The sequence below is a fragment of the Salvelinus namaycush genome, chromosome 4 (genome assembly GCF_016432855.1).
Source record: "Salvelinus namaycush isolate Seneca chromosome 4, SaNama_1.0, whole genome shotgun sequence".
NCBI lineage: Eukaryota > Metazoa > Chordata > Actinopteri > Salmoniformes > Salmonidae > Salvelinus > Salvelinus namaycush.
Genome location: NC_052310.1, coordinates 23,932,897 through 23,960,720, shown reverse-complemented (window position 1 = coordinate 23,960,720; position 27,824 = coordinate 23,932,897). Strand labels below are relative to the sequence as shown.

The 27,824-nt window shown below is 40.4% G+C and overlaps 1 protein-coding gene across 3 annotated transcripts in view; it reads left to right on the top strand.

Annotated features, from left to right (window-relative positions):
* Window positions 1-2,434: 2,434 nt before the first annotated feature.
* Window positions 2,435-27,824, top strand: part of kansl1a (KAT8 regulatory NSL complex subunit 1a) — a 60,280-nt gene continuing 34,890 nt past the window's right edge. Inside the window, exons 1-3 of one of the 3 annotated variants that reach the window (XM_038991539.1) lie at window positions 2,435-2,471; window positions 3,113-3,188; window positions 14,171-15,566. In XM_038991539.1, coding sequence (XP_038847467.1) covers window positions 14,239-15,566 — 1,328 coding nt within the window. In that variant the 5' untranslated portion in view covers window positions 2,435-2,471; window positions 3,113-3,188; window positions 14,171-14,238. The other 2 variants (XM_038991538.1, XM_038991540.1) reach the window with 2 other exon arrangements.

Below are 27,824 nucleotides of genomic sequence, written 5' to 3'. Positions count from 1 at the left end.
CAGAAAGGCAAGCTTACACAATTGTACATAAAATTAGCAGTAAATGCTTTAGCTAGCAAGATTCTTTACATCCACTGTTTCACAAGACTGGTTTGCTGGTTGTTTCAGGAGTCCCTAAAATATTAAACAACCAGAATTACAATTTCATACTCATGTCACAACACCCATAAAGATAGCCAGCTAACTGGCTAATGTTAGCTAGTCAGCTAGCTTGTTATTAAATCGCGATTTTCGTAAATTAACTTAATGACAAAAAAATTGCATAATCGTTTGTCTCTACAGTAACTAACATATTCCTGTCAATTGTAGATTTTTTTTGCATGATTCGTTATGACGTTATAATCACTTACATTTGCTTTCATCCTAGTATTTTTGTCAGCCATCTTTGCTGAAGAAAGTCTCCAGGCTTGGGTCGCATAGCGTCAAATTCGTCATGGGAACCACTCGATATGATTGGTCGCCGCTGGTGTTTTGCATAAAGTTGGGGAAATTTTTGATTTTTCACCGCCTCGGACGCAACCGCACCACCCAAAGGTCCCCCGCCCTCTCCGCTGTCCTTCCATTGAAATGAATGGGAGGGAGTTATGTACAAACGACCCATATCGACGCTGCCGTTTGAGCATACTTTTGGGGCATAGTCGATAGTGCGCTGGAGGTTTTGAGACCTGCACCCTGCCTATTTCATTACAATACTATATACTATTATATCCTACAGATATACTACATATTCTATTCACATACTTTACTCTCCATAATTACTTTACATCCCGTCACATATATACTGTAAATATTTATACTCTATACTCCGACATTGCTTATCCTAATATTTATATATTTCTTAATTCCGTTATTTTACTTTTATATTTGTGTGTATAGTTGTGTATTTTTTTATATTACTGCACTGTTGGAGCTCGGAGCACAAGCATTTCGCTACACCCCGAATAACATCTGCTAAATATGAATGTCTATGCGACCAATAAAATGTCATTTGATCTGATTATTTGGTTTGCAGCAAGAATTTTCTTCCAAGGGAACTGTGGTGGAATTTAATCAACACTGCCTCAAAACGGCTTTTGCCTCAAATTGGCCTGACTGATTTATGGAAAGTATGCGTAGACTATGTATCCATTAGTTTGTATTTCAAAATAACTGTTGACGTTGACATTTCAAATGGTTAAGGTAAGGGTATGTGGGTTAAGGTACGGGTATAGACGTCCCAAGGATATGGGATACTTTTATTTTTGATTTTTTTTACATATCAAGAATCATTTTCAATTTGTTAAATACTTTTATGGTGCGTATTGCTTTTTTTTATTTTTTTTTTACATTTACTGAGCATTTAAATATTATTTTGAAATGATATCTTAAATAATGTGAAGAAGGGTTTGTTCTCTGCCCACTTCATTTTATGGATACAGAATCTTCCATGAAAGATGAACAAAGTAACAATGAAAGTTAAATCAGGGTCCATATCATTTGGATCAAAATAAAACATAACATCAGAGTCTCTCAAATTAACATTAATAGTCGTTTCTTTTAAATAAAATCTTTTAACTCACTCCAAAATCTTCTGACATAAGAGCAGTCCCAAAATAAATGGTCAAGAGATTCTGGGTCACAACCACAAAATACACATTTGTTATCAATAGCTATTTTAAATCTGTGTATAATAAATGTCTTTACAGGGTAGATTCTATGAATGAGTTTGTATGATACTTCTTTCACCTTATTAGATATACAATATTTACCAGACAACAAACAAAACTTTGTTCCAGTTCACTTGTCCTAGGGCTGCATTCCAGTACATTTTAGCAGAGGGAATAGTAACATATTGACATAGTTTCCTTATATACATGTTATTACATTTATAGTTTAAAATGTCAATTCCTTCTAATTGTATTGAGGCTACAAATTCCTCAATAGTTGCACTTGGAGTAGTGTTATATTCTCCTAAAAGAAGAATAGCACCTTTAGGGACAGCTCTAACAACAATTTGATACTCCTCAGGAGTGAATGTAACAATGTGTGTTCTCATAAATGCTGGATAATCATATAGTTGTCCATCATTATTCAATAATTGTTTAACCCAAATAATGTTGTTGTCAAATCAGTTCTGGAAAAATAAAGACTTGTTTTTGTATTTTATGTCTTTATTATTCCAGATTGTATACCTATGTGGGGAAAAAATGTGTTTGTACATGAGGTTCCAAGTTAGAAGTACTTGTTTATGAAAGTGTGCAAGCTTAATAGGGATTTTACCCATATCAAAGTTGCATTTGAGTAAGAATTCTAGACCACCATGGGATATGGGATACAACTGACCCTTCACTATTTCCGCTTTAAGGCTTTTAACAAAGAACGACAGCTACGTAATCCAATAAAAAAAAATGCAGATTCACAGCACTGGCCAATCGCTAAGCTTGTAGGTGGGTGTTGTCACCTCAAGGATCGGTTAGTTACTGCGCGAACAGGTGAGCGTGCATATTATTGTTTTTGTTCAGAAAACTAATTTATTGGCAAAAAGAAAAACGTTTAGTGCATGTCCAACGACAGACTTATTTGTGATATCGGTATTTTCTATTTTTGCAGTCCAACAGCCCATAAAACAGCATTATATTGGTCACTACTAGTTAGCTGCACTTAGTCAGCTAGCTAGCTTTTGTGAGCGGTCTGAGGGAGAGAGTATCAAAATATTTAAATGACAGACATGATATGATTTCAGACCAACTGGGGAAGTATTTATTTCTGTGATATCATGCCCATCATTGCGCTGAAATGCACTGTTACATGCGTTAGTTGATGTTAATGTTTAACTTGTACAGTAGCTTTGCTACTTAGTAGCTAACGTTAGCTAGGTAACGTTATCAAACGTAGCTAGCACAGCTAGCTAGCACTAGCGCTACCTGTCTTAAAGGGACATTACACTCCAAAATAATACGTTTATCAGATGTCGAAGGTGGTCTTCTGTTGAGATAAGTGCAAATCCCAGGTCATGTTTTGTAGATGTGCCATTTGGCTATGCCATTCAATTGGGGTTGAAGCATAAAGCTGGACACAACCAATGGTGCCTTTATTTTTCTATTTATTTGTATTAACCCACATTTTTTGTTAGGTAGTATCTTCTTGCAATGAGTTTTGGAGATTTGGATCCAGGCTACTGTTTTTCACAAATGGATCATACATTACAGGTAAGAGATGGAAAAATAAAAAGTGTAGGCCTAACTACATTGTACTACAACGTCATTAATCTTCTTGAGGTATGTATAACTAATTCAACAGGTCAAAATGTACTAACACGATAATACACACAAGAAATGCTATGCACAGTGATGTACAGCAGCCTCGGAAAAGAACACTGCGGGGTAGGGCTGGGCAATATGGCTTAAATTATGTCCTGATATTTTTTCAAACTTATAAGCGATTCACGATCTCTAAATGAGCTTGGTTGTACAGTGTAAAGGTCAAATACACTGCATTTTAAACAGTCAGCAATAATCTAATGTGTTCAGTGCTTGTGAAATTATACCTAATAATCACTGATCTGGCTTTCAAGTCTTTATGGAAATGCCCTTTTTTGTTTAAAATTTAACCATAACATGCACAATGCACATTCATTAATAATGACTAACTTCTTGTAGCAGGCATTATAGAAGTTGTGTACAGATCTCATAAACAATCTCTCAAGCACAAGCCCACGTGCTAGTGAGTAGCCAGCTAATTGTTATTTCAAGTTTAGCATCTTGGATCTATTTGCTATCTAACAAGAGAAAAGTTGAATTGTTATGAACACATCCTTCTGTACGTCTTCAACTGGTTGAACAGCATGCTAGCCAGTTTACTTTGTTCAGATGTTGAAGTCAATTGGCCTACCTTATTTCTCAGAATGAGAACGAGTTGCTAATACCTTAATTGTTTTATGCATATTGCACATTTATTAAACAGACTAGACAGCTCGTATAACAGTCTTTGGCTAAAATGTTGCTAGGGGGTATGTGGTAAATTGTGTGACTAACTGAGCATTCATTTTCCAGAATCAATGTTCAAGGATACTCCTGTTTTAGTAGTCTGCTCTGCGTGCAATTTGAGGAGTTGAGACATAAAAAATGTATCTTTAGAAAGGTTACAGTAAAATAATGTCTCAATGTCTTTCGGTGTCAATAGGACTGATTCTGTTGGACCAAACCTCAAATAGCTAGTTGAAACTGCTTGTCAGAGAGGAAGAAGGAATCTCTCATCTTTGTTGTGAGTGGCAGGGGGAGGGGCTTGGTGGGATTTGAGTAAATGGGAAGGTGCACACAGCACAGAAGGAACAAAGGAGACAAGACCAAAAAGACATGAGAACAAGCAGACAAATGCTCATAAATTAGATTTTTTTGTGTGAAAAGCTATATTCTTGCGATACAGGCATTTTGGAATATCGCCATAAAACATGCATTCAAATTAATTGCCCTACTGCGAGTCAGAATGTTGAATAAAATTCCATTTCAACTTGCTGGTTTGTCAGGGGGTCGGTCCGGTCCCTTACCTCGTCCTAAGGCTATTTAACCTTTTATTCAAGCAGGAAGGCCCATTGAGACCATGGTCTATTTTGCAAGGGAGCCCTGCAATACAAGACCAGCAGCAACTGCATAGGGCAAATAAGCCTGAAATAATGACTCAAATCTGGCCTGTGTATGAGTAAACAAATATAAAGTAATGATTGGATCCTAGCAAATCACAGGACTGCAAGGTGTGACTCAGAATCAGAAGTACACCAGACTGGGGGAGGTGTTTGGAGGGAGATGATTCCCGAGCATTGGGCAGAACATGTCTGGTGAATGTGATTTAGGGTGTCCGTGGTCCTTAAATTAACTTATCTAATTTAAAGGCCTTAAGTCGTCTTTAATTTATCAAAGGTCTTAAAAAATGTGATGGAGATGACTGTTCGTTATATTTTTGACTGCTGCTTAATTGTTTCCACCACTGCAATTTTTTATTTATTTAAACATGAAATAATACGAGGTGCACTTTCAAGATGTTAGAGCGCTATCCACATGTGCGCAGTTCATGTGCAGGTCGAGCCATTGCCAGAGGTGAAAGAGGAAATGGCAAGGTGGCCTATACAATTTGAAGACAACACTCCCTTGCTGGGATAAAAAATTACAGATTTTTTGGGGTTCTAAAACCATTATTTGGTCAACACTAATGTGCATTAACCTGCTTCCGGCAATGAAAGTATCTGCCCTGTCCCTGTTTCGCTGCTAACTCGAACGCCCTTTCCCCCCTTTGAGAGATGCATTCTGTTAAGCACAAGCATAGGCTACTGACAGTTGATCAACATTTTGAAATGTAATTGTGGGGGAAAAGTTCAACTGTCAATAGAGGAAATAACCAATTTACAAACATAGGACGTAATTGAGATGATGCGCCAGCGGAATGGAGCAGAGTGTGTCACTTGTGATATATACATCAAGTAGCCTATATAGGCCTACCAATGGACAGTTTTTGTACATAAAATGTACTGTTAGATCAATTGCATGGCTATCTAGCAACAATATCATATTTAGAGTTAGCAACCTAGCTGATGTATTTTGAGTTCCCACCTCATGTGGTAAATAGCCTAGGTCAATATGCACAAAAACATGCAGGCAAATTCATCTCTAAAGAGAAAAAAATATGGGATTATTCTGGATCCTATTTTTTTTTTTTTTTTTTTATAAATTTTTATCCCATTTTCTCCCCAATTTTCGTAGTATCCAATCGCTAGTAATTACTATCTTGTCTCATCGCTACAACTCCCGTACGGGCTCGGGAGAGACGAAGGTCGAAAGCCATGCGTCCTCCGAAGCACAACCCAACCAAGCCGCACTGCTTCTTAACACAGCGCGCCTCCAACCCGGAAGCCAGCCGCACCAATGTGTCGGAGGAAACACCGTGTACCTGGGCCCCTTGGTTAGCGCGCACTGCGCCCGGCCCGCAACAGGAGTCGCTGGAGCGCGATGAGACAAGGATATCCCTACCGGCCAAACCCTCCCTAACCCGGACGACGCTATGCCAATTGTGCGTCGCCCCACGGACCTCCCGGTCGCGGCCGGCTGCGACAGAGCCTGGGCGCGAACCCAGAGACTCTGGTGGCGCAGCTAGCACTGCGATGCAGTGCCCTAGACCACTGCGCCACCCGGGAGGCCCTGGATCCTATTTTGACATGTTGCACATCAAAATATATCCATCATGCATTCCCTGAACTAATAGATGAAATAGCTACATTGTTGTGTTACAGCCTGAACTCAAAATTGATTTCTCACCTACAGTGCATTCGGAAAGTATTCAGACCTCTGACTTTTTCCACATTTTGTTACGTTACAGCCTTATCCTAAAATTGATTCAATTGTTTTTTTCCCCCTCATCAATCTACACACAATACCCCACATTTACATAAGTATTCAGACCCTTTACTCAGTACTTTGTTGTAGTACTCCCATTCTTCTCTGCAGATCCTCTCAAGCACTGACAGGTTGGATGGGGAGCGTCACTGCACAGCTATTTTCATGTCTCTCCAGAGATATTAGATCGTGTTCAAGTCCAGGCTCTGGCTGGGCCACTCAAGGACATTGAGACTTGTCCCGAAGCCACTCCTGCGTTATCTTGGCTGTGTTCTTAGTCGTTGTCCTGTTGGAAGGTGAACGTTCGCCCCAGTCTCATCAAGGATTGCTCCGTTCAGCTTTCCCTTGATCCTGACTAGTCTCCCAGTCCCTTCCGCTGAAAAACATCCCCACATCATGATGCTGCCGCCACCATATTTCACAGTAGGGATGGTGCCAGGTTTCCTCCTTGGCATTTAGCCTTCATTTATCAGAACAAGAATAGACTGACGAGTTTCAGAAGAAAGTTATTTGTTTCTGGCCATTTTGAGCCTGTAATCGAACCCACAAATGCATGCTGCTCCAGATACTCAACTAGTCTATAGAAGGCCAGTTTTTTTTATTGCTTCTTTAATCAGTACAACAGTTTTCAGCTGTGCTAACATAATTGCAAAAGGCTTTTCTAATGATCAATTAGCCTTTTAAAATAAACTTGGATTAGCTAACACAACGTGCCATTGGAACACAGGAGTAATGGTTGGTGATAATGGGCCTATGTAGATATTCAATTAAAAATCAGCCGTTTCCAGCTACAATAGTCATTTACAACATTAACAATGTCTACACTGTATTTCTTATCAATTTGATGTTATTTTAAGGGACCAAAAAATTTGCTTTCCTTTCAAAAACAAGGACATTTCTAAGTGACCCCAAACCTTTGAACTGTAGTGTAGGTATTCACACCCCGGAGTCAATACATGTTAGAATCAATCACCTTTGGCAGCGATTACAGACATTTTCAAGTCTTGCCATAGATTTTGAAGCATATTTAAGTCAACTGGAACATTCAATGTCGTGTTCGCAAGCAACTCCAGTTTATATTTGGCCTTGTGTTTTAGATAATTTTCCTGCTGAAAGTTGAATTTGTCTCCCAGTGTCTTTTGGAAAGCAGACTGAACCAGCATTTCCTCTAGGATTGTGCCTGTGCCTAGCTCTATTCTGTTTTATTTTTATCCTAAAAAGCTCCCTAGTCCTTTCCGATGACAAGTATACCCATAACATGATGCAGCCACCTCCATGCTTGAAAATATGAAGTGCTACTCAGTGATGTGTTGGATTTGACCCAAACATAATGCTTTGTGTTCAGGACATTTTTTTTTTTTTTTACTTTAGTGCCTTATTGCAAACCGGATGCATGTTTTGGAATATGTTTTATTCTGTGCAGGCTTCCTTCTTTTCACTCTGTCATTTAGGTTAGTATTGTGGAGTAACTACAATGTTGTTGATCCACCCTCAGTTTTCTTCTATCACAGCCATTAAACTCAGTAACTGTTTTAAAGTCACCATTGGCCTCATGGTGAAATCGCTGAGTGGTTTCCTTCCTCTCCGGCAACTAAGCTAGAAAGGACGCCTGTATCTTTGTAGTGACTGGGTGTATTGATACACCATCTAAAGTTTAATTAATAACTTCACCATGCTCAAAGGGATATTCAATGTCTTATTTTTTTCTTCATTTTTACCCATCTACCAATAGGTGCCCTTCTTTGTGAGGCATCGGAAAACCTCCTTGGTCTTTGTGGTTGATTCTGTGTTTGATATTCACTGCTCGACTGAGGGACCTTACTGATAATTGTATGTGTTGGGTACAGAGATGAGGTAGTCATTTAAAAATCATGTTAAAACACTTATTGCTCACAGAATGAGTCCATGCAACTTACGTGACTTGTTAAGCACATTTTTACTACTTAACTTATTTCGGCTTGCCATAACAAAGGGGTTGAATACTTATTGACTCAAGACATTTCAGCTTTTAATTTAATTAATTTGTAAACATTTCTAAAAACATAATTCCACTTTTACATTATGGGATATTGTGTGAGCCCAGTGACAATCACAATTTAATCAATTTTAAATTCAGACTGTAACAACAAAATGTGGAATAAGTCAAGGGGTGCGAATACTTTCTGAAGGCATTAACTTATTTCATGACTTACTTGGCACTGGAAAAAGTTGGTCTCCAGCCCTCCCGCTTAGCTACCTTGCTTGAAAGTATAGTAATTTGATACTCGATTCACTGAATGAGGGAATTATTTTCTTTGACTTTTTGGTTGTAGTCTGTTATAGCATAATACCTCCAAGAGAGCTACTGAGTGTGTAGACTTTCGTTCCAGCCCCACTAACACCAGATTCTACCAATAAACTGCTCAACAGGACTTTGTTAAGCTGACTGGTGTGTTTGAGCAGTGCTGGATCAAAAGCCTGCACATCCAGTGGCCTAGCTATCCAGATGGAGAGTTGACCACGTGTTTTAAACAGTAACAGTGCTGTATATCTGACTTTAAGGCATTTTTTCACAGTGGTATTGTTATAGTATTGAGTATCATTAGCTGGTATTGGTATCGGTTCAAAGCCAAAATTCTGAACACCTAGTTTGTGATCTAACTAATGATTAGCCCATTATGTTTGCCAGAATTTGCCGACTCTACCTTTATGCTTGTTTACACTGAGCTGCACTGGGGTCAGAACGCATTAATGGTTACATTAAGACACAGTGGAGCCGGCGTGAGATGTGGGTCGGAAAACATACCTCAATGCAGGGATGGGATATGCCACTGTACAACATTTTTATCCACACTGCTTCATCGGAGATTGAAATACTAATATTTTTCCCGGGAAAACTGACCTTTGTCTTATTGTTAGCTAGCAGTAGCCACAGCAGCCATTATGGTAAAAATAGTGAAAGAGCCAGCCCTAAAAATACAGCTTTTTGACAGCATGGGCTCATTTCTGGAGGGGAATATTAGCAGGTATGTGGTGTGCACAAAATAGGTATTAAAATGCATTCCAAGTGGCATTAAAAAGTTCTTGCAAAGTCTTAAATTCAACTTCATGGAATCTGCAGATACCCTGTGATTAATTGGTCCATGTTTAGGTCTAAGTATCGTACAAAGTATTCACAGGACATTTTTAGTAAAGACCCAACATACCAGACCGGTCGGCCCGAGCGCAATAGGCAGACGTTACATCGCTTGCTGTTACCACAGTATGTTATAAAAACCACCTGCCCAGTGGTGACTATTTTCGCTGAGTCTGAATGTAAAATGTTAGCAAATATTCTGGTAATAAGCGCTCTGTTGCATTCTGCTGTCCATCGTTTAGATGTTTGTCTTACGTGACTTTACAACAACTTCTTCCTATAAATGTGGGTCGCCAGAGCAGGTTAATTATGTCATCACTTCACCACACAGCAAAATAAAAGTCCCCTGCAAGACTCTTCATTGTGCCTGCTTGTGCACACTTGCAGAACTTTTATTTTGTCATGCAATTAAAAAGGGAAAGTTCACTGAAATTATTAAATTACATATTTGTTTCCTTACTCTGTAAGGAGTCTATGGACAAGATATGACCACAATCCATGCTTTGGTTTTGTTTACCTGGCCACTTTCAAATGCTAACTTTTATGCATTTGTGCAACAAATACGGTGCAAGTCAATAGTACCTATATTAGCATTTTTGCGCTTCATGTCCAAATCATCCTGTTTTTAAAATGTTGTACCTCAATGAAGTTACTTACAGATGATTTAAGAAACAACCTGGAGACCTATATTTTAGAAAAGTTTGTGTAATAATACTTTGCTGTAAAGTGGCACATTGTGTCAAATGTCTAGTTGAACAGGGACCAAATCACTGACAAACCTGGGGTGTATTCATTAAGTCTTGCAAAGGAACCATTTACCGTTTTTAAAGAACCAAACACAAGCGAACTGGGAGGGACCTACCTGAATTTTTCCAATAGAAACGTGTTTTTGTTCGGCGTAATGTATACACCCCAGGTGTGCATTTTAGTTTGTGTCAATGTTTGCTATGTTGTGTGATGGTTTGTACTGAACGACACGTTTCCCAAAAACGGTGTGCACTGTTCTTCAACAGCCTTTGAGGTATGTTTTCTCCTGTTTGGTGGGTGTGGCCTGATCAATATGGGTGTGATCATTTTGGAATTGCAAAACTCGTGCAGCACACCATACAGTAATTGTCCTCTGGGTCACCATAATCAAGTTTTTTAACTGGTTGTACAGTACCGTTTCTGTTGAATTCAACATTGCACACCGTTCTGTCATACTGAACACACCCCAGGAGAGTAACATATCTGCTACACTGGGAGCGTAGCGTTTGAGTAACCAAAGCGGAAGCAATTGCACTGATTCGTTTTGCATCACTTGGGTGGGTGGAGTTTGTATGTCTTATAAACTGTAAAACTCATTCCACGGAGCTGCTGAGTGTCTGCGGGTTTTTGCTCCACCCTTGTACTTGATTCATCAATCAAGGTCACTAATTAGTAAGGAACTCCCCTCGTTGTCTAGGTTTTAATTGAAAGGAATAAAACTAAAACCCGCAGACACTGCCCTTCGTGGAATGAGTTTGACACTTCTGTGGTAAACCCTTTCATTGGGCTTAAAATTAAATCTTCACCCTCCAGAGGGCAAAACAAGCACCCACTATTGCATCACACTCTGCCAATGTAGCAGACATTTCCAATGCAATTTTAGACAGTTAGCTTATCTGTAAGGAGGATGTATACATCTGTGGTGCACTTGGTTCTAGCAGCTACTGCTTGCTGTACATCCTTACACAGTCCATTGTGTTTATTGGTACATCAGCTGTATGAATAGCCTAGCACAACTCTATTGTTTGTCTCATGACAAATGATACAAATACTTTAGGTAAAGGTTGTTCTCGTGGTATGCCATTCAGTGAGCACTACAGATATAAAATAAATAATTCAAATCAAATGATATTGGTCACATGCAGATGTTATTGCGTGTGTAGCGAGTACAATTTTGATACAGTGTCATGGGAGGCTTTTACCCTTTTGTCCAGGTTTGTTTGTGGGTCACTTTTGATATGCACATACAGAGAAAGGCTTTAAGAAGCTCCCTCTTATGGCACGTTTGGGCATTTCACGTAGTCTCTTGTCTGCCCTTCAGTCTAGCGGCGAGAATGAGAAATGTCTCCCGCCTACCAGAATTCACACACCACCACCACTTCTGTTTGTCAGACTCAAATCAGAGGGAGAGGAGCAAGCCGCCATTTTCTGAGCGTCTCTCCCTAAAACGAGAAAATAGGCTCTTCTCAAACACCAGAAAAACTGGCCTTCTCAAACACCTTAGGGTGTGGGGAACAGAGTTTGCGACAAAGGATTGTTGTAAAATAATTAACATTAGTATTTTTGACCAGAAAGGACAATTTTTACACTTACTTGCTATTACTAGTAGCGAGGCGCGCTAGCTAGCTAACTTTAGCGCGTTAACGTTAGTTAGCAAGCAAGGTGTAGCTAGCTACGTTAGTTGATTCGCCCATTGCTTGGTTCCGGAACGAATCTGGAGCTCTTGAAACGGGGTCTTAAATAAAAAGGGATTGCATTTTTAGAAAGGGGAATGGCTGATTAATCGATTCAAATCGTGTTTTTTGTGGTATCCGTTTACGTTTCCTTCAAAAACTGCGGGGGATTGTTGCCGAAATTCACTCGGATAGTGCGCCTCGTCACGTGGTAGGTTCCTCCTTTTTCTTTGTTAGCTAGCTAACAAGACTGGTTAATCTTTACTCCGACTAACTTGTCCGGTTTAGCATTCGACAAAAATGTACCTAATTCAAGTAGACTAAAAAAACTATTAAAATGATTTAGCAATCACACATTGTCAAAGCGTGGTTTGCATGTGGCTTATTTTAGAGAACAAATTGCATTGCCAGAATCATGTACATGTCTAGAATAGCCATTGTATTTTTTTATTAAACTATAACGTTATGAACTGAGCTACACTGTGAAATGTTTCAGCTATTGCTTTTCAAACGTTATGTTTACGTTACAATATAACGTTAGCTAGCTAGGCCGCTAAGGTTGTGTGCTTATTGATTTAACGTTAGCCAACATTTGACTGCACGGTTAGCAAACGTTAACGCTGCCATTTAGAATAAGATACATAATAATTTACTACACACGACTTGGAGCGAGCTAGCTAAATAATTTGTTGAAATGCATTCCGTTCTAGTCAGTAACTGGTCACGTGAATTTGAAGACAAAAACAATAAATGTAAACATTTGTAGGGGGCATTGTGCGAACAAATCCTTTACCAAGGCGTCATGGAAAATAAAGGGAAATTTGATATATCGAAAACATTAGCCAATGTATGAATCTAACGTTTTTATCTTAATAATAATAATTAGGTTGACCTTTTAAACGTCAAGTCTTTTGATAGGGACAAGTTTAGTGGATTTATCATAGCTGAATAGGCGGTTTAATGTGGATGAATTGCATTGAATCTCCCTCGGAAATACAACATGGCGTTTGTGCGCGCTGACTAGAAACTGCGGTGGAATACTGAGCCCCCCCATTCATATCGCCTGACAGATGATACAGGGAGAAGCAGAACGCCTTTTATCATTGTGGATTCTGTCTGTAGCTAGATTCCCTAGATCGAATTTTGACCAGATTCTCATGTTTACCGGAATTACATACCAATCCAATAAAACGTCCCCCTTAAAATTGGCATTAACCATACACACTAATTGCACCACGAGCAAGGCTGTACCTTGTGAACATTATCCTTATCTAGTAGCCTAAATATTATTTAGGAAATGTGGATACTTGTGTATGAGAATTTCACACAGGAAGTCAGAATGACATGTGCTTTGGGCTATTATTGGGCTAAATCCACCTGCTTACACCTCCAAACCCTGCTGCATCTGACCTAGTAGGGTTTGAATAATTTGCATTGGCTGCTTTGCTTTCCCTCCTTATCATCCGACTATCCTTGAATTCAATGGTCACAGGGCACAGATAATTCTTCAAGGAGGAGCCTGGGGAGTAGTCCTAAACGACGAAGGCCAACTTGTTCACACAAGCACAGGTGTAGTTGGCTGTAGGATTTATTAGCCTGAGGTTCCGCTAGGCTAGTTTCTTGCTGTTGACCACATTTGTTTTCATTATTTCCTACATGTTAGCCATGTAGGCTAGTCAAGCAAGTTCAATCACAAAGAAATGGGCTCATAAATCTACTTGCCTTCATTTTTTTTTATTACATCACAAAGTAGTCTAGCCTGCTGGATATTCTTAATGTTGACTGCCCCAACTAAAGGCATAATTTATTTTTTCACAGATAAATGTTAATATTTTTTTAATCCTGTTTTCAGGCAACATCATACTTACCTCCCTGACTATGGTTTGTTAGGTCTTAGGCAGTATGCTATGCTTATCAACATGAAGGTTGCTATTTAATATGCAATTAGAGGTTCCAATTGCATGCTTTTTGTAAATTAATAGGCCAATTTAAAGCAGACTACATACTCCCTTTTTTCTCAACTTCTCCAAGTAAATGTTTTTATCTTATATAATTTGTTAGATTTATCAAGTGAAGCACAAAATCTTTAATTTGCCTTAGTCAGAGTAAATTATGTTAATCATTGTAGCATTTTAAGGAGGTGTTTGCTCACTATTGTGGTTACTTGAGGCAGGTCTGTTGGTCACTGACCAGGATTGGGTGTGTCTGCTGTCTATCTCACACCTTTACTGTGTGGTACTAGTGTCTGACTTTGTGTCTTCTTGACCACTCAGGCTGTCCTCTGGCAGGGCAGTAAGCGGGTGGTGTGGAGCAGGCCGCGGAGTCCGTCTCTCTGCACTGCATGGCTGCGATGGCGCCCGCTCTCACCGACGCCCCAGCCGAAGCTCACCACATCCGCTTCAAACTGGCTGCCCAGTCCTCCAGTCTCTCCCCGGGCAGCACAGAGGACGGCAACACAAGCAACATCCTCATCCACAACAGCAGCGGCACCGGCAAATGCAAGGTCTCCGCCGCCGACGAAAACTCCCACAACTTTTGCAGCGGGAACCAGGAGCAGCCGACCCAGCAGCATCAGCAGTCCTCGGCCTCAACCTTGGGCAAGCTCCAGCCGCTGGTGGCTTCCTACCTGTGCTCCGATGTGACCCCCGTCCCCTCCACCAAGGAGTCTATTAAACTGCAAGGAGTCCTCATCAAGCAGTCTGTGCTGAAGAGTCACGGCATCCTACCCAGCTCGCTGTTCAACGGCGGGGGAGACTTCCTGCTGAGTAAACGGCAGACTTTGGAGCTGTCCGGAGGACAACTGAAGAGCCTCATGAGCAGCAACGGTGGTGGCCAAGCCGTAGCGGCCATCAATGGCCTAGCCAAGAAGCTGGCCATGTCCGGCGCAGCGGGCTCCGTGGTGGCATTGAACAGGAGCAAACCCTCCGCCAGCGCTGAATCTCAGCCCCTAACGCCTCCACCGGACTCCAAGGCCTTCATGGGTGCCATCTTAAAGGGACCCGTCAAGCAAAAGCATTCCCTGGTGGTTTCTCACAGCGCAGGAGGAAACGGCCTCCAACAGCAACCAGCTCACTTTGTGGCACCTGATACACCCTCAAATCAGCCGGACACACCCTCAAATCAGCTGATGTCGCCCGTGACTGACTGGGAGAGGGCAGGCAGAAGCCAGCAGGGATCCCCAGTCTGCTCTCCGGCACCCCAGTCCCCCTCCTCCACCCTCTGCAGCCTGGACGCCCAGGTGAAGGAGCGCACTCTGCTCAACCGCAGCCGCCAGGGTGAGATTGAGGGCCGGATGCGGCGGCTACGCAAGCGGCTGCAGGTGGTGCAGGCCAAGCAGGTGGAGCGCCACGTTAAGCAGCAGCTGGGGGGCTTTCTGGACTCATCCCTCAGCATGCTGCCTCCCGCCACCACAACGCGTAAGGGGGACACCACCGCCACATGGCGCCCGGGCCGGCACTCCTTGGGAGCCAGGGACAGTCTGGGCAGGTTCTTGAAGAGCGGCTCCATCCCCACAGAGTTGGAGCGCCTCTACCTCAGCGGCACAGCCAACCTGCACGTGGCTGAGAGCAACTTCGACTCGGACGTGACGGAGAGCAGCTCGGGAGGGGACACCGACCTGGAGGAGGAGGTGCTGACCAGAGTGGACATTGAGCAGCGGCACATCAAAATGTAAGTACCACAGGACTCACCGTTGTGACAGGAGAACCCCAAGTGACGTTCCATCATATAAAGGTTTAGAAAAGGGTGAGACTGAAGTGATGAGTGTTCATGTGCCAAGCTAAAGGCCATATGATGGGTCTTTTGAAAAACAAACTCTTTTTTACACCTTGTGACCATCAGTGTATTGAGCAGAAGGGACTTACCATGCCCTTTTTCTTTGGCTCAAGCAGCATCACAGGCTGAAAGAGCTTTTCGTCAACCAAATCATGTAATCTTCTTGATGTTTGTTGCCTGGCAGAAGGGGACAAAGTGGGACTAACATAGATGGAAGGTGAGATGGTGTTCCCCTAACTATTCTACTCAGGATAATGGGATCTTAATCTACACGGTACAAAGGGTCCCCAGCTTTCACCTAGAAGGCTGTGCTCTGTGCAGATGAACTCAACATCTTCTATTTGGGCTAACAGGTGCTAATGGCAATTAGAGATGCCCCATCTACCTGAATGGAAGGGTCAAACTCCAGGAAGGGGGCGATAACGCCAGTTGCTTGGACGAGCTGGTGTTGTAGTGTGGGTGTGATGCTGTAGTTACTGGAGAGACTGAGTACACTGTGAATCTATTAAATCCCCATCCACGGTGGTGTACTGCCACAACCAAGACTAGAGCTGAATGTACTGTTTATATGTAGAGAGAACAGAGAGCACATACAGAATACATGTTTTGATTGAAATAAAACCAAGGCGGAAATGTGACTTCGTGCAAAGGGTATCATTTTTACATTTCCACTTTTTCTCATGGGTTCTTCTCTGCGGGGGGCTTTCAAATGTATTCCACGCAAGGCGCAATCCAGAGTGCCTCATTTCTGCTTAATGTTTTTGAGAGTGAAAATAGACTGCCAGTTGGGTCAGCGGCAATAATGGACTTGGTGACTTGTTTGGTAGATGATTAACAAAGCAGAGAACTTATTTTACAGCCCCTTCCTGTTGCTTTTGGACTTTTGGCCTAAATATTTTCGTATCCATACAGAGAGAAGCCTGAGTTACTGGCACAAGCATAAAGATTGACATGGCTGATTCTTTGTCTGAATGGGAACGGGGTGATGTGCAGACTTCACTAAATTATAAATTGTTCTACTTGAACTGGTTGGTAACCCCATTTATAGCAAATGAATTGGATTTTTATCCTAAAGGGTTTGCAGTTTGGGTAGAGCTTTGTTGTACCTGGGATGGGAAGTAAACTAGCTTAGTGCGATAGCATGGTGACATCATCAATATGTGACCAGACAATGCTTTAGCCCCTTCAAACTCAATTCTGGACATCGAAGCCAGTTCCACTGCATTTTTTTATTGTTCTCCTCTAATCAGCGACTAATTTAGACCAGGTCGGTGCAATTATCGGGTAGAGCAGAAAACCAGCAGGCTCCGGACCTCGTAAGGGAAGAGTTGAATACCACTGGTTTAGCCTATTTGAGCTATACTGGCGCTGCACAGTGAAGAGCAGTCTTGCAACGCACAGCAGGGCAGCACACGTGAAAATCCGAGTAATTTGTCTATTCCTATTTGCGATAGCCTATTTCAATAAATGTTACATACAGAACGCAAGAGAGGAATGTAGGCCAGGCGGAGTGGAGGATTCCACTAAAAAGTAGCACAAAATGCGACTTTCTCTGTCGGATACATGGGCCGTAGGCTATAGCCTGAACCTATTCATTGTTTTTATTTTTTATAACCGACACTCCTTAACTATCTTGTCTTGCTGTAAAAAAAAATGTTTAGCCTATATTCCCTTTTTCTCTCTCTCTGATAGGCAATGACTTTGGGCTCTACTATAGGCTAAGCTTTCATCGTTTTATGCATTGCTTTCTCTCGATCAAATAATTCATGTAACAAGGTTCCTTCTCAAATTTGTTTGAATATCCTAAAAACGTAAGGTAGCCAGGGGAATGAGAGCAAACATCCTCCTATTAGGCCTAGCCTAGGGAAGCCTAGGAATTGGCAATCACAGCTTTGAGAGAGAGAGAGAGAACAATATTTATTTACTGTTTTATAAAGTAATTATTATTCAGTTCTGAAGATTAGACTCCTTCTGTCCAGCCGATAACGTATAACCTAACTCAATACGTTAAGACATCCCGTTCCTCATCAGACTATCACTGCTCAACCATGTGCGCGCCACACGCACACAAACCTGTTCCACCCTGAAGCTCCTTCGCCAGGAATGAATATTAGAAAATATTTGCTTGCGTTTAGCCTCTGCCCAGGCCCACAACACGATTATTCTTCATGATTCGATTTTGCATTATAGCACTTTTTTTTTTTTTTTTTTTGCAAAACATTTAGTGGGTTGGCCAATAGGGGGCAATACGATTGTATATCACAATGCTTTATGGATACATAATCACAATAGGACAACGGTTGACATCTCCCAAACCTATAGCCTAAGCCTTTTCTACAGGGTGAGGGTTCAGTGGTGGTTTCGCTTCAGCATAACGGACCAATAGCCTAACCCCCACCCAAATGAATTTGATTCACTGCTTGACGGTTGCTCTTCCTGCATATTTTTGTGTGCACCTAGGGCTGGGTGATATGGCCAAAACATCATATAGTATTACAAAGGTTTTTTTAATACATTATTTTATGTTTTTTGAATAAAAGTTATACATTTGCTTTGAGTAGTGTGTGTGACCCTAGGGTGGCAACACATACATTCTTAGTGATTTCAATGGGTCTTTCTCCATTCTGATTGTTTCATACTGTTCAATTCAACGAAAAATAATTTTCAGCATTTTCATACATTTCTGCGTTTCCTACACTCACTTGAGAGAATTTCCACACTGCCATGTAGGGCTGCACTATATGGGCAAACAATCTAAGCCTTATGTTTTTACAATTTGACTTGCGATTTAGAGCAAAACACTTGTGTGAACTGTTGCAATCATGGAAATAGAATGATTATTCTAATTCTGTAGTTAGAATATAATAGTGGGCACTTTGAATACAGTGTTTGACATGACCGCGAATGAAAATGCCAGGGAGGAGTTATTGTGACAGGGTAGGAACCAAAGTGTTGAGATGTTTCCTAGGGGTCCCTATAGTCTTTGGCGACATTGAATGTTCTTTTTGCTACTTCATGTGGCTAACATATTCATGCTTCACGTATTCCTCTTTGATTTAGAAGATACTGTTGCACAAACAACATGATGATTTTGGTCTATATCATTACTGGTATTATCAGGCTGTATATAGCTCGTTACGTTTGCTCTGACTCGGGACATTTTAGGCACAAATTCCTAAGAAAATAAACTATCCATTTGCCAATCTAAGAAACAAACGAATTGTGTAATTATAGAATGCTAGTGGATTTATATTAAGAAGTAAAGTGAAAACCTAATTGTCATCAACATTGTTGCATTGGCCATGCAGACTGAACGCAAGTGTCTCAAGGTCGAGGAACCACAAATGCGCTCCTTGAGGGATGAGGTGGGACTAGGTCTGTGTGGAAAGTGGCGTGGGGGAGAAGACTCGAGTAGCGGAGTAAAACTATAAAAATGGATCTTACACACGGCGTATCACATTTAACAAACCAAACATTCAAATACTGTTATAGAAGGTAAAGTAATAACCCAAACCTGTCCGTGCATCAATACGGTATACCGCCCAGCCCTATCTGCTCCATGGTTTTTGGTTGTGTTTCGGTCTATATCGGGGGTAAAAAAGTCTGATAATTAATTGCACCCACCTGGTGTCCCTGGTCTAATTCAGTCCATGATTAGAGGGGAAGAGTGGAAATCAGCAATGTGACTGGCTTGGAAATTCCAGATTTAGGATTTGCCTGGCCTATAATCCTTGCTCTTGAAATGGTAAAGAGCACTAACCAGTCCAGGACTGCTGATTAGGCACAACATCATTTTGTTGACAGTGGATCTTGTCACACATTGACCTATATTGTAGAGACAAGTTCCCATACCTCTTAGTTCAAGTGAACGTCTGTTTACCATGCTTATGATACTTCCCAGTATTAATTAGAAACAGAGGTTCAGTTTCAGTGGTTTTCTGTATGAATACTAGCAGGCCTGTCCCCTGGTTGTGTATTTGTATTTTAGCATTAATAACCTACATGGCTGAGGGCTGCCCATATTGAGAAATCAGTGTTTCTGAGGCAGGAATCTCATTACATCACATGCATTACATAGGCCTAATAGTGAATATAAAGTAGGGCTGGGAATTGCCTGGGACATCTCGATACGATATCACGATACTTAGATGCCGATACAATATGTATTGTGATTCTAAATGTATTACGATTTGATACTGTGATTTAATTGCAATTCGGTGTTCCAAGCACATTGGTCACCATACGTCTGCTGCAGAGGAACAAGAGAGCCTTGAGAAAACAAAAGTGTTGAAAACAAATTGGCTCCCTATTTAAAAAGATGGTGAGCATGTTTCGAAGGAAAATACTGCTGTTTTGGTGCAGGTACCACCAACTAGCACACAAATATTGATATTGTCAAAACGATACAATACGATATCCCCCCATCACTAATAGAATGTGTCTAAATCGGTTTGAGGTTGCAGTTCTGCTCTTGAAGATTAAATTCTATCCATTCTAGGGAACTAGAAGACCTTAAGTCAGTTAGACCTAATCCAGTTCCTGTTTTATCTCAGAATACATGAGCCTAGTGAAAAAATGTGTACAAAGTTTTCTAATAATCAAGCCAACTAAGTTGGCTGAGGCCATGGCTTGCAGCTCATGCTATTGCTCAGCATTACTGTGCAGTTTTCTGGTATCCCCCCTTGTGTACCGTTTCCCATCCTGTTTGACACATCTGGATTTGTTTAGCTCCAGCGAGTTCCTCCCAAACATGAACCCACAGCCAGAGTTACATAACCGCTTCTCTTTATGATTGCAGCTCTCCAGCTGAATTTGAGCCTCTTCGTACCCCACACCCTCTGCCTAGTGCTGCTGTGATCCATGCACAGGCTCTTATTCACGCTTCCTCTAAAGATAGAAGTTAACCAGCAAGTGAACAGCTCAATTCAAGCCCACTGGCAACATGCCTTTTTTTGGCCTTTTTTTCATGTGTATTGAAAACCAATGACTCACGAACAGTCAATGTGAGGTGATTGACGTCCCTTTGTCATTTGCCTTGTTCCTCTGCTGAGCATCAATCATGCCTGCATAGTTTATGAAGGGTAATTACGTGGTGATTGATTTTTACCATGTGGTGTCAGAAGTGGGATTTCTGTTGTCCTTTTGTTGAGTATATTTGTTTCTAGGGCTGTAACGGTATATGTATTTCTACGGAACCGTTCGGTACAGGGACCTCTGTTTAGTCTGCGCTGGGAACTTGAATGAGTACATACCAAAAAATAAACTAGGTCTTTAAGCTATGCAGGGCTGTCCCGACTAAAAAAATTATCTTAGTTGGCCAAAAGTCGTTTGAGCTTTCAAATGCTTAAATGTGTATTTTTCCAAATAGACACACCCTATATGTCTTAATAAAAATCACCTATATACATTGAACTTGTTTGATGAAATAAGACAAATGCCTCGGGCGCCAAAGATCTAGTTAAGTAGAAAACCTGACCCAACTATTCTCCCACTCCTGCTGGTTTTCGTTACTCTCCTGAAGTTGCCGGTAATAGGCTACTCTGCAACCTTTCTCATGTAGAATGCCAATTTATCTTACCATTTCTACCGATTTGCATGTCAGTAATGGTTTTCATTTAATTTGTCTTCACATCTCAATCATTGTCATGTGGTTAACCTCTCTGGGATATGTGGGACGCTAGCGTCCCAACCGGCCAACATCCAGTGACAATGCAGAGCGCCAAATTCAAATAAATTACTATAAAAATTAAACTTTCATGAAATCACATTCAATATACCAAATTAAAGCTACACTTGTTGTGAATCCAGCCAATGTGTCAGATTTCAAAAATGCTTTACGGCAAAAGCAAACGATACTATTATCTGAGGATAGCACCCAAGCAAACAAACACAGACCATTATATTTCAACCCTCCAGGCGCAACACAAAACGCAGAAATAAAGATATAATTCATGCCTTTGACGAGCTTCTTCTGTTGGCACTCCAATATGTCCCATGAACATCACAAAAGGTCCTTTTGTTCGATTAATTCCGTCTATATATCCAAAATGTCCATTTATTTGGCGCGTTTGATCCAGAAAAACACTGGTTCCAACTCGCGCAACATGACTACAAAAGTTACCTGTAAGCTTTGTCCAAACATTTCAAACTACGTTTGTAATACAACTTTAGGTATTTTTAACGTAAATAATCGATACAATTGAAGACATGATGATCTGTGTTCAATACCGGAGGAAAACAAAGTGTAGCGAGCCTCTGTAACTCTCCTCTTAACAAAGAGTGCACTTCCCTCGAGCCTCATTCTGAACAGTGTTACTTCTTCATTTCTCAAAGGAAAAACCTCAACCAATTTCTAAAGACTTTTGACATCCAGTGGAAGCGATAGGAACTGCAAGAAGGTCCCTTAGAAATCTGGATTTCCAATGAAAACCCATTGAAAAGTGACAAAAGAAAATAATTTCTGAATGGTTTGTCCTCGGGGTTTCGCCTGCCAAATAAGTTCTGTTATAGTCACAGACATGATTCAAACCGTTTTAGAGACTTCAGAGTGTTTTCTATCCAAATCTACTAATAATATGCATATCTTAGCTTCTGGGTATGAGTAGCCGGCAGTTTAATTTGGGCACGCTTTTCATCCAAAATTCCAAATGCTGCCCCCTATCCTAGAGAAGTTAATCAAAATATATATCTAAATGATACTTTTTAGATATGTAACTTCTATTGCCATTGCCAACTATTTTAAAATTAGCCTATAAATCACCTTGGCTATACATGGCCTGTGCAACAAGCTTGAAACGTAGGGTATTAACTTGGGTCCGGCCCAAAGCTTGTGCCAGCGAACTTGCAACATTGTATAAAATATTCTGGGCCCTCAGACTTTCCTGTGCCAGTGAGCTCAGGACAGACAGAGCTTTAGGCTATTTGCGCTGGGGATAAGAAGCAGTGCTTGACTTGGGCTGGAGCTGACTACCGGCACCTCAAATGTTCTTCTGCTTGAGCTCTTGTTCCTCTTATAGAATATTATCTACAATGTATTGTGGAACTCCTGGACCTAAATATAAACAGTACCAGCACCCAAACTGAGTACCGGAACCTATTTCAGTCAAGTTAAGTACTGATAAGAAGTAATTGGCTAGGCCAATTTTCAAATCGAATGTTATTGGTCACATGTACATTTGGCAGATGTTTTTGCTGGTGTAGCGAAATGCTTGTGTTTCTAGCTCCAACAGTGCAGTAATATCTAACAATATACACACATTTAAAGTAAAGGAATGGAGTTAAGAATATATAAATATTTGGACGAGCAATTGCAGAGCGACAGACTAAAATACAGAAGAATACAGTGTATACATATGAGATGAGTAATGCAAAATATGTAAACATTAATAGTGATGCACCGATATCTGATATTTTCCTTGCCAAAGAAAAACGACACCAATATTTAAAATGTTGGGGGCCCACAATTGGCCCAGCGTCGTCCGAGCTGTCATTGTAAATAAGAATTTGTTCTTAAAACCTGTTTAGGATGGGTGTTCCGCTAGCGGAACTCCTCCCACATTCCACTGAAAAGGCAGAGCGCGAAATTCAAAAAATATTTTTGAGAAATATTTAACTTTCACACATTAACAAGTCCAATACAGCAAATGAAAGATACACATCTTGTGAATTCAGTCAACATGTCCGATTTTTTAAATGTATTACAGCAAAAATACCACGTATATTTATGTTAGCTCACCACCAAATACAAAAGAGGACAGACATTTTTCACAGCACCGGTAGCATGCAGGTAGCATGCACAAAGCCAACCTAACTAACCTAGAACCAACCTAACTAACCTAGAAACAACTCCCTCAGATGACAGTCCTATAACATGTTACACAATAAATCTATGTTTTGTTCAAAAAATGTGCATATTTGAGCTATAAATCAGTTTTACATTACTGCTACCATCATAGCTACAGTCAGAAATAGCACGGGAGTAGCCAGAGTAAATACAGACACCAACGTCAACTACCTAATTACACATCATAAAACATTTCAGAAAAATATATGGTGGATAGCAAATGAAAGACAAAGATCTTGTGAATATAGCCAATATTTCCGATTTTCTAAGTGTTTTACAGCGAAAACACAATATATCGTTATATTAGCTTACTACAATAGCTATCACAAAACAGCATTGATTCAAGGCAAACGTAGCGATAGCACAGTTCGACAGATATATGAAATAGCATCCCAAATTGGGTCCTTATCTTTGTTGATCTTCCATCAGAATGTTGTACAAGGGGTCCTTTGTTCAGAACCGTCTTTGTTTGGATCAAGAACGAACTATTTCCCTCTTGAAATAGCATGCGCACTGGCCATGCGGCGCTAACCTCTCCTTCTTGAAAAAATTCCTCCAACGCATCACGTCTAAAGTCCCGAATAAATTTCAATAATATAATTAAACTATATTGAAAAAACATACTTTAGGATGATATTGTGACATGTATCAAAAAAAATCGAAGCCGGAGATCATATTCAACTATAACGACGGTTTTCCAGGAGGCGATTCCAGGTCCAAGTTCGCTCCTTCCAAAAAAAAAAAATGACGGACCTCTCACTCCAAGAGGTTGTATTCAATCCCAGAACGAGATAATCAAGTCCTTTCTGCTCTCACTTCCGCATGACACCCAGGGGAAGGTGTATGACGTGTTTCTACAGTCATAAGTGACATGCCCTTTTATAGACAAGCTCTTGAAGAGAGACCTCGCTTTTGGAAATCTCACTTCCGGATAGGAAATGAGCTGTAAAAAGAGTTCTGTTTCACTTAGAGAAATAATTAGAACGGTTTCAGAAACTAGAGAGTGTTTTCTATCCAATATTAATAATAATATGCATATTGTACGAGCAAGAATTGAGTACGAGGCCGTTTAAATTTTGAACGATTTTCCCCAAAAGTGTAAACTCCACCCCTAATCCTAAAGAGGTGTTCTTAACTGACTTGCCTAGTTAAATAAAGGTTACACACACACCACACTGACCAAAAAGTTATTTTGTTTGCATTTATGTCCCATTACCAGCAAAAAAATCATCAAAACCTATTTCTTTCACTTACTTGCTGAGCTGTTTCGTTGTTCATTTGTTCAGTCGTTTCATTCTCAACCATGATTTATATGGAACGCCGTTTGGGTCTTTGCGTGTCCCAAAACATGTAACAGTATTTGACGTGTCAAATAAGCTTGTTGACCAATCAGGACCTGAATATGACTGCACGTCACAATTTAATGCGTTCATACATTTTTTACGTAGTTATTATACATTGATTATACTCACTCGTATTTAGCTAGCTCATAGCTAGCTCATGGATGCAAATAATGTTCTTCCCCAAAAATATAGCAAAGCGGCATCTGTTTCAGCAGCTATAGTTAGTTAGCTAGCTAACTATATAGCTAGGTGTCGTCTAAAATAAACCTAATTTATAAGACAGTTCTTATTTGATTAATGGAGGTCGGACCCATCTATGTGAAGATAGCCACAGTAAAGATTAGTCACAATAGTGGACTTTGCAGTTAGCCTTCAAAATAAAAGTATGGCATAATTCTATTTGTATTCATTTGCTTCACTGTCAATAACATACCTTTATTTTGAAGGCAAACCGCAAATCCCACAATTGTGCCTAATCCTTATTGTGGCTAGCTTCACAACACAACCCAGTCCGGTCGAGCGTCACTAGCCAAATGAAGCTAGCTGGCTGCTTATAACGTTAAGTAGCTGGCTAGCTATTTATTTTCATGAACTGAAGTTCAATTTCAATCGGCGAAGAAGTGGCTACCTTGCTAATACTTACAAGGATTCCTAAATCATTGCTAAGAATAATGAAAATGACTGCAGTTTCTACTGGTCATTGCTTGTTTGCAGACTTTTTTTTACAGCTTTGACAGTGCTGCTGTATCTTTTTAGACACGCAAAGACCCAAACGGCGTTCCATAATATGTATGTCGTGAAGCTAATAGCAGTGACGCTATTACTGTGTAACGCCGGTAGGGCAACATCTGAAAAATAGGGCACTTGGTAGTGTGTACCAGTGCTCGACCAGTCGGCGAAAGCCAACATCACCCACGACAGAGAACGTTTGATTGTCAAGGGCAATGAATACCATTATCTTGGCTTTAATGGATTTCGTCTTTGAGTTGTCTCGCTGAAATTTTCTTTTTCAAATGATGCTTGACTTGTTGACTGCTCGATCCACACAGCAGACATTGTGTGGGCTAGGTTATGAATGCTGTGTTGCACGTGTAGCACCACATTTTACGTGGCGTCATTACGCCATGTACCTACGTTGTATAGGTATGTACGGCAGCTTTGACATCGATTTTTAACATTGGCGTTAAACTAGACATCGGCCAAAGCTAATATCGTCCGATTCCGATATATTCACCGATATATCGCGCATCCCTAATTATTAAAGTGACTAGTGTTCCAATTATTGGCTCTGACCAGGCGGATTCACGAAACAAAAATGTTTCATTTGTAAATTATGTTGGAGTGTGTCCCTGACTATCCATAAAATAAAAGCAAGAAAATGGTGCTGTCACTTTTGCCTAATATAAGGATTTTGAAATTATTTATAAATTTACTTTTGAAACTTAAGTATATTTAAAATCAAATACTTTTAGGCTTTTACTCAAGTAGTATTTGACTGGGTGACTTTTACTTGAGTCATTTTCTATTAAGGTATCTTTACTTTTACTCAAGTATGGCAGTTGGGTACTTTTTCCACCACTGGTGTTAGTTCATATCTCATTTTAGAAGGGATGTTCTCTTCCCTTACACTTGTTTTAACCTGTTTGGCGTGCAAGCCCGACGTCGGTACACTTATGACAACATCCAGCTCAAGTGCAGGGCGCGAAATTCAAAAGATATTTTTTTTAAATATTTAACTTTCACACATTAACAAGTCCAATACAGCATATGAAAGGTACACATCTTGTGAATCCAGCCAACATGTCCGATTTTTAAAATGTTTTACAGGGAAGACAAAATATGTAAATCTATTAGCTAACCACGTTAGCAAAAGACACCACTTTTTTACTCCCCCAGTTTTTTACTCCATCAGTAGCTATCACAAATTCGACCAAATAAAGATATAAATAGCCACTAACCAAGAAACAACTTCATCAGATGACAGTCTGATAACATATTTATTGTATAGCATATGTTTTGTTTGAAAAATTTGCATATTTCAGGTATAAATCATAGTTTACATTTCAGCTACAATCAGAAATTGCACCGAAAGCAGCCATAATATTTACAGACACCAACGTCAAATACCTAATTACTCATCATAAAACATTTCTGAAAAATACATAGTGTACAGCAATTGAAAGACAGGCATCTTGTGATTCCAGACAATATTTCCGATTTATTAAATGTTTTACAGCGAAAACAAAATGTAGCGTTATATTAGCGTAGCCACAATAGCCAGAAACACTTGGGCGCCGACGACCAGTTCACATGCACGACAGATATTAGAAATAGCATCATAAAATGTTTCTTACTTTTGGGGATCTTCCGTCAGAATGTTGGACAAGGTGTCCTTTGTCCAGAACAGTCGTTGTTTGGATCTGGAACGGCAAATTTCCCTCTTGATTTAGCATGGGCACTTGCCAAGTGGCACGGATCTCTCCAACGTCAACAAAGTCAGAGAACGGAACACGGCAAAACTCCCCAAAAAATTTCAATAATTTGATTAAACTATATTGAAAAAAACATACTTTACGATGATATGGTCACATGTATCAAATAAAATCAGAGCCGGAGATAGTAGTCATCCATAACGGCAGCTAAACAGAAGGCAATCCCACTGTCCACCTGGCGCTGCCAAGAGTACCGGAAATGAGGGACACGTCATACAAAGAGCTTGTATTCAAATTCAGATCAAGATAAACACGAAATTTCTTCTCTCACAGCCTCTTGACATCCAGAGGAAGGTCTATGAAGTGCACGTAGACTCTTACGTATCATGCCCATGTATAGGCAGGAAGTTGAACAGAGCATCGATTTCAGACATTCCACTTCCTGGTCAGGAAATGTGCTGCAGAATGAGTTCTGTTTCACTCAGAGAAATAATTCAAACGGTTTTAGAAACTAGAGTGTTTTCTATCCAATAGT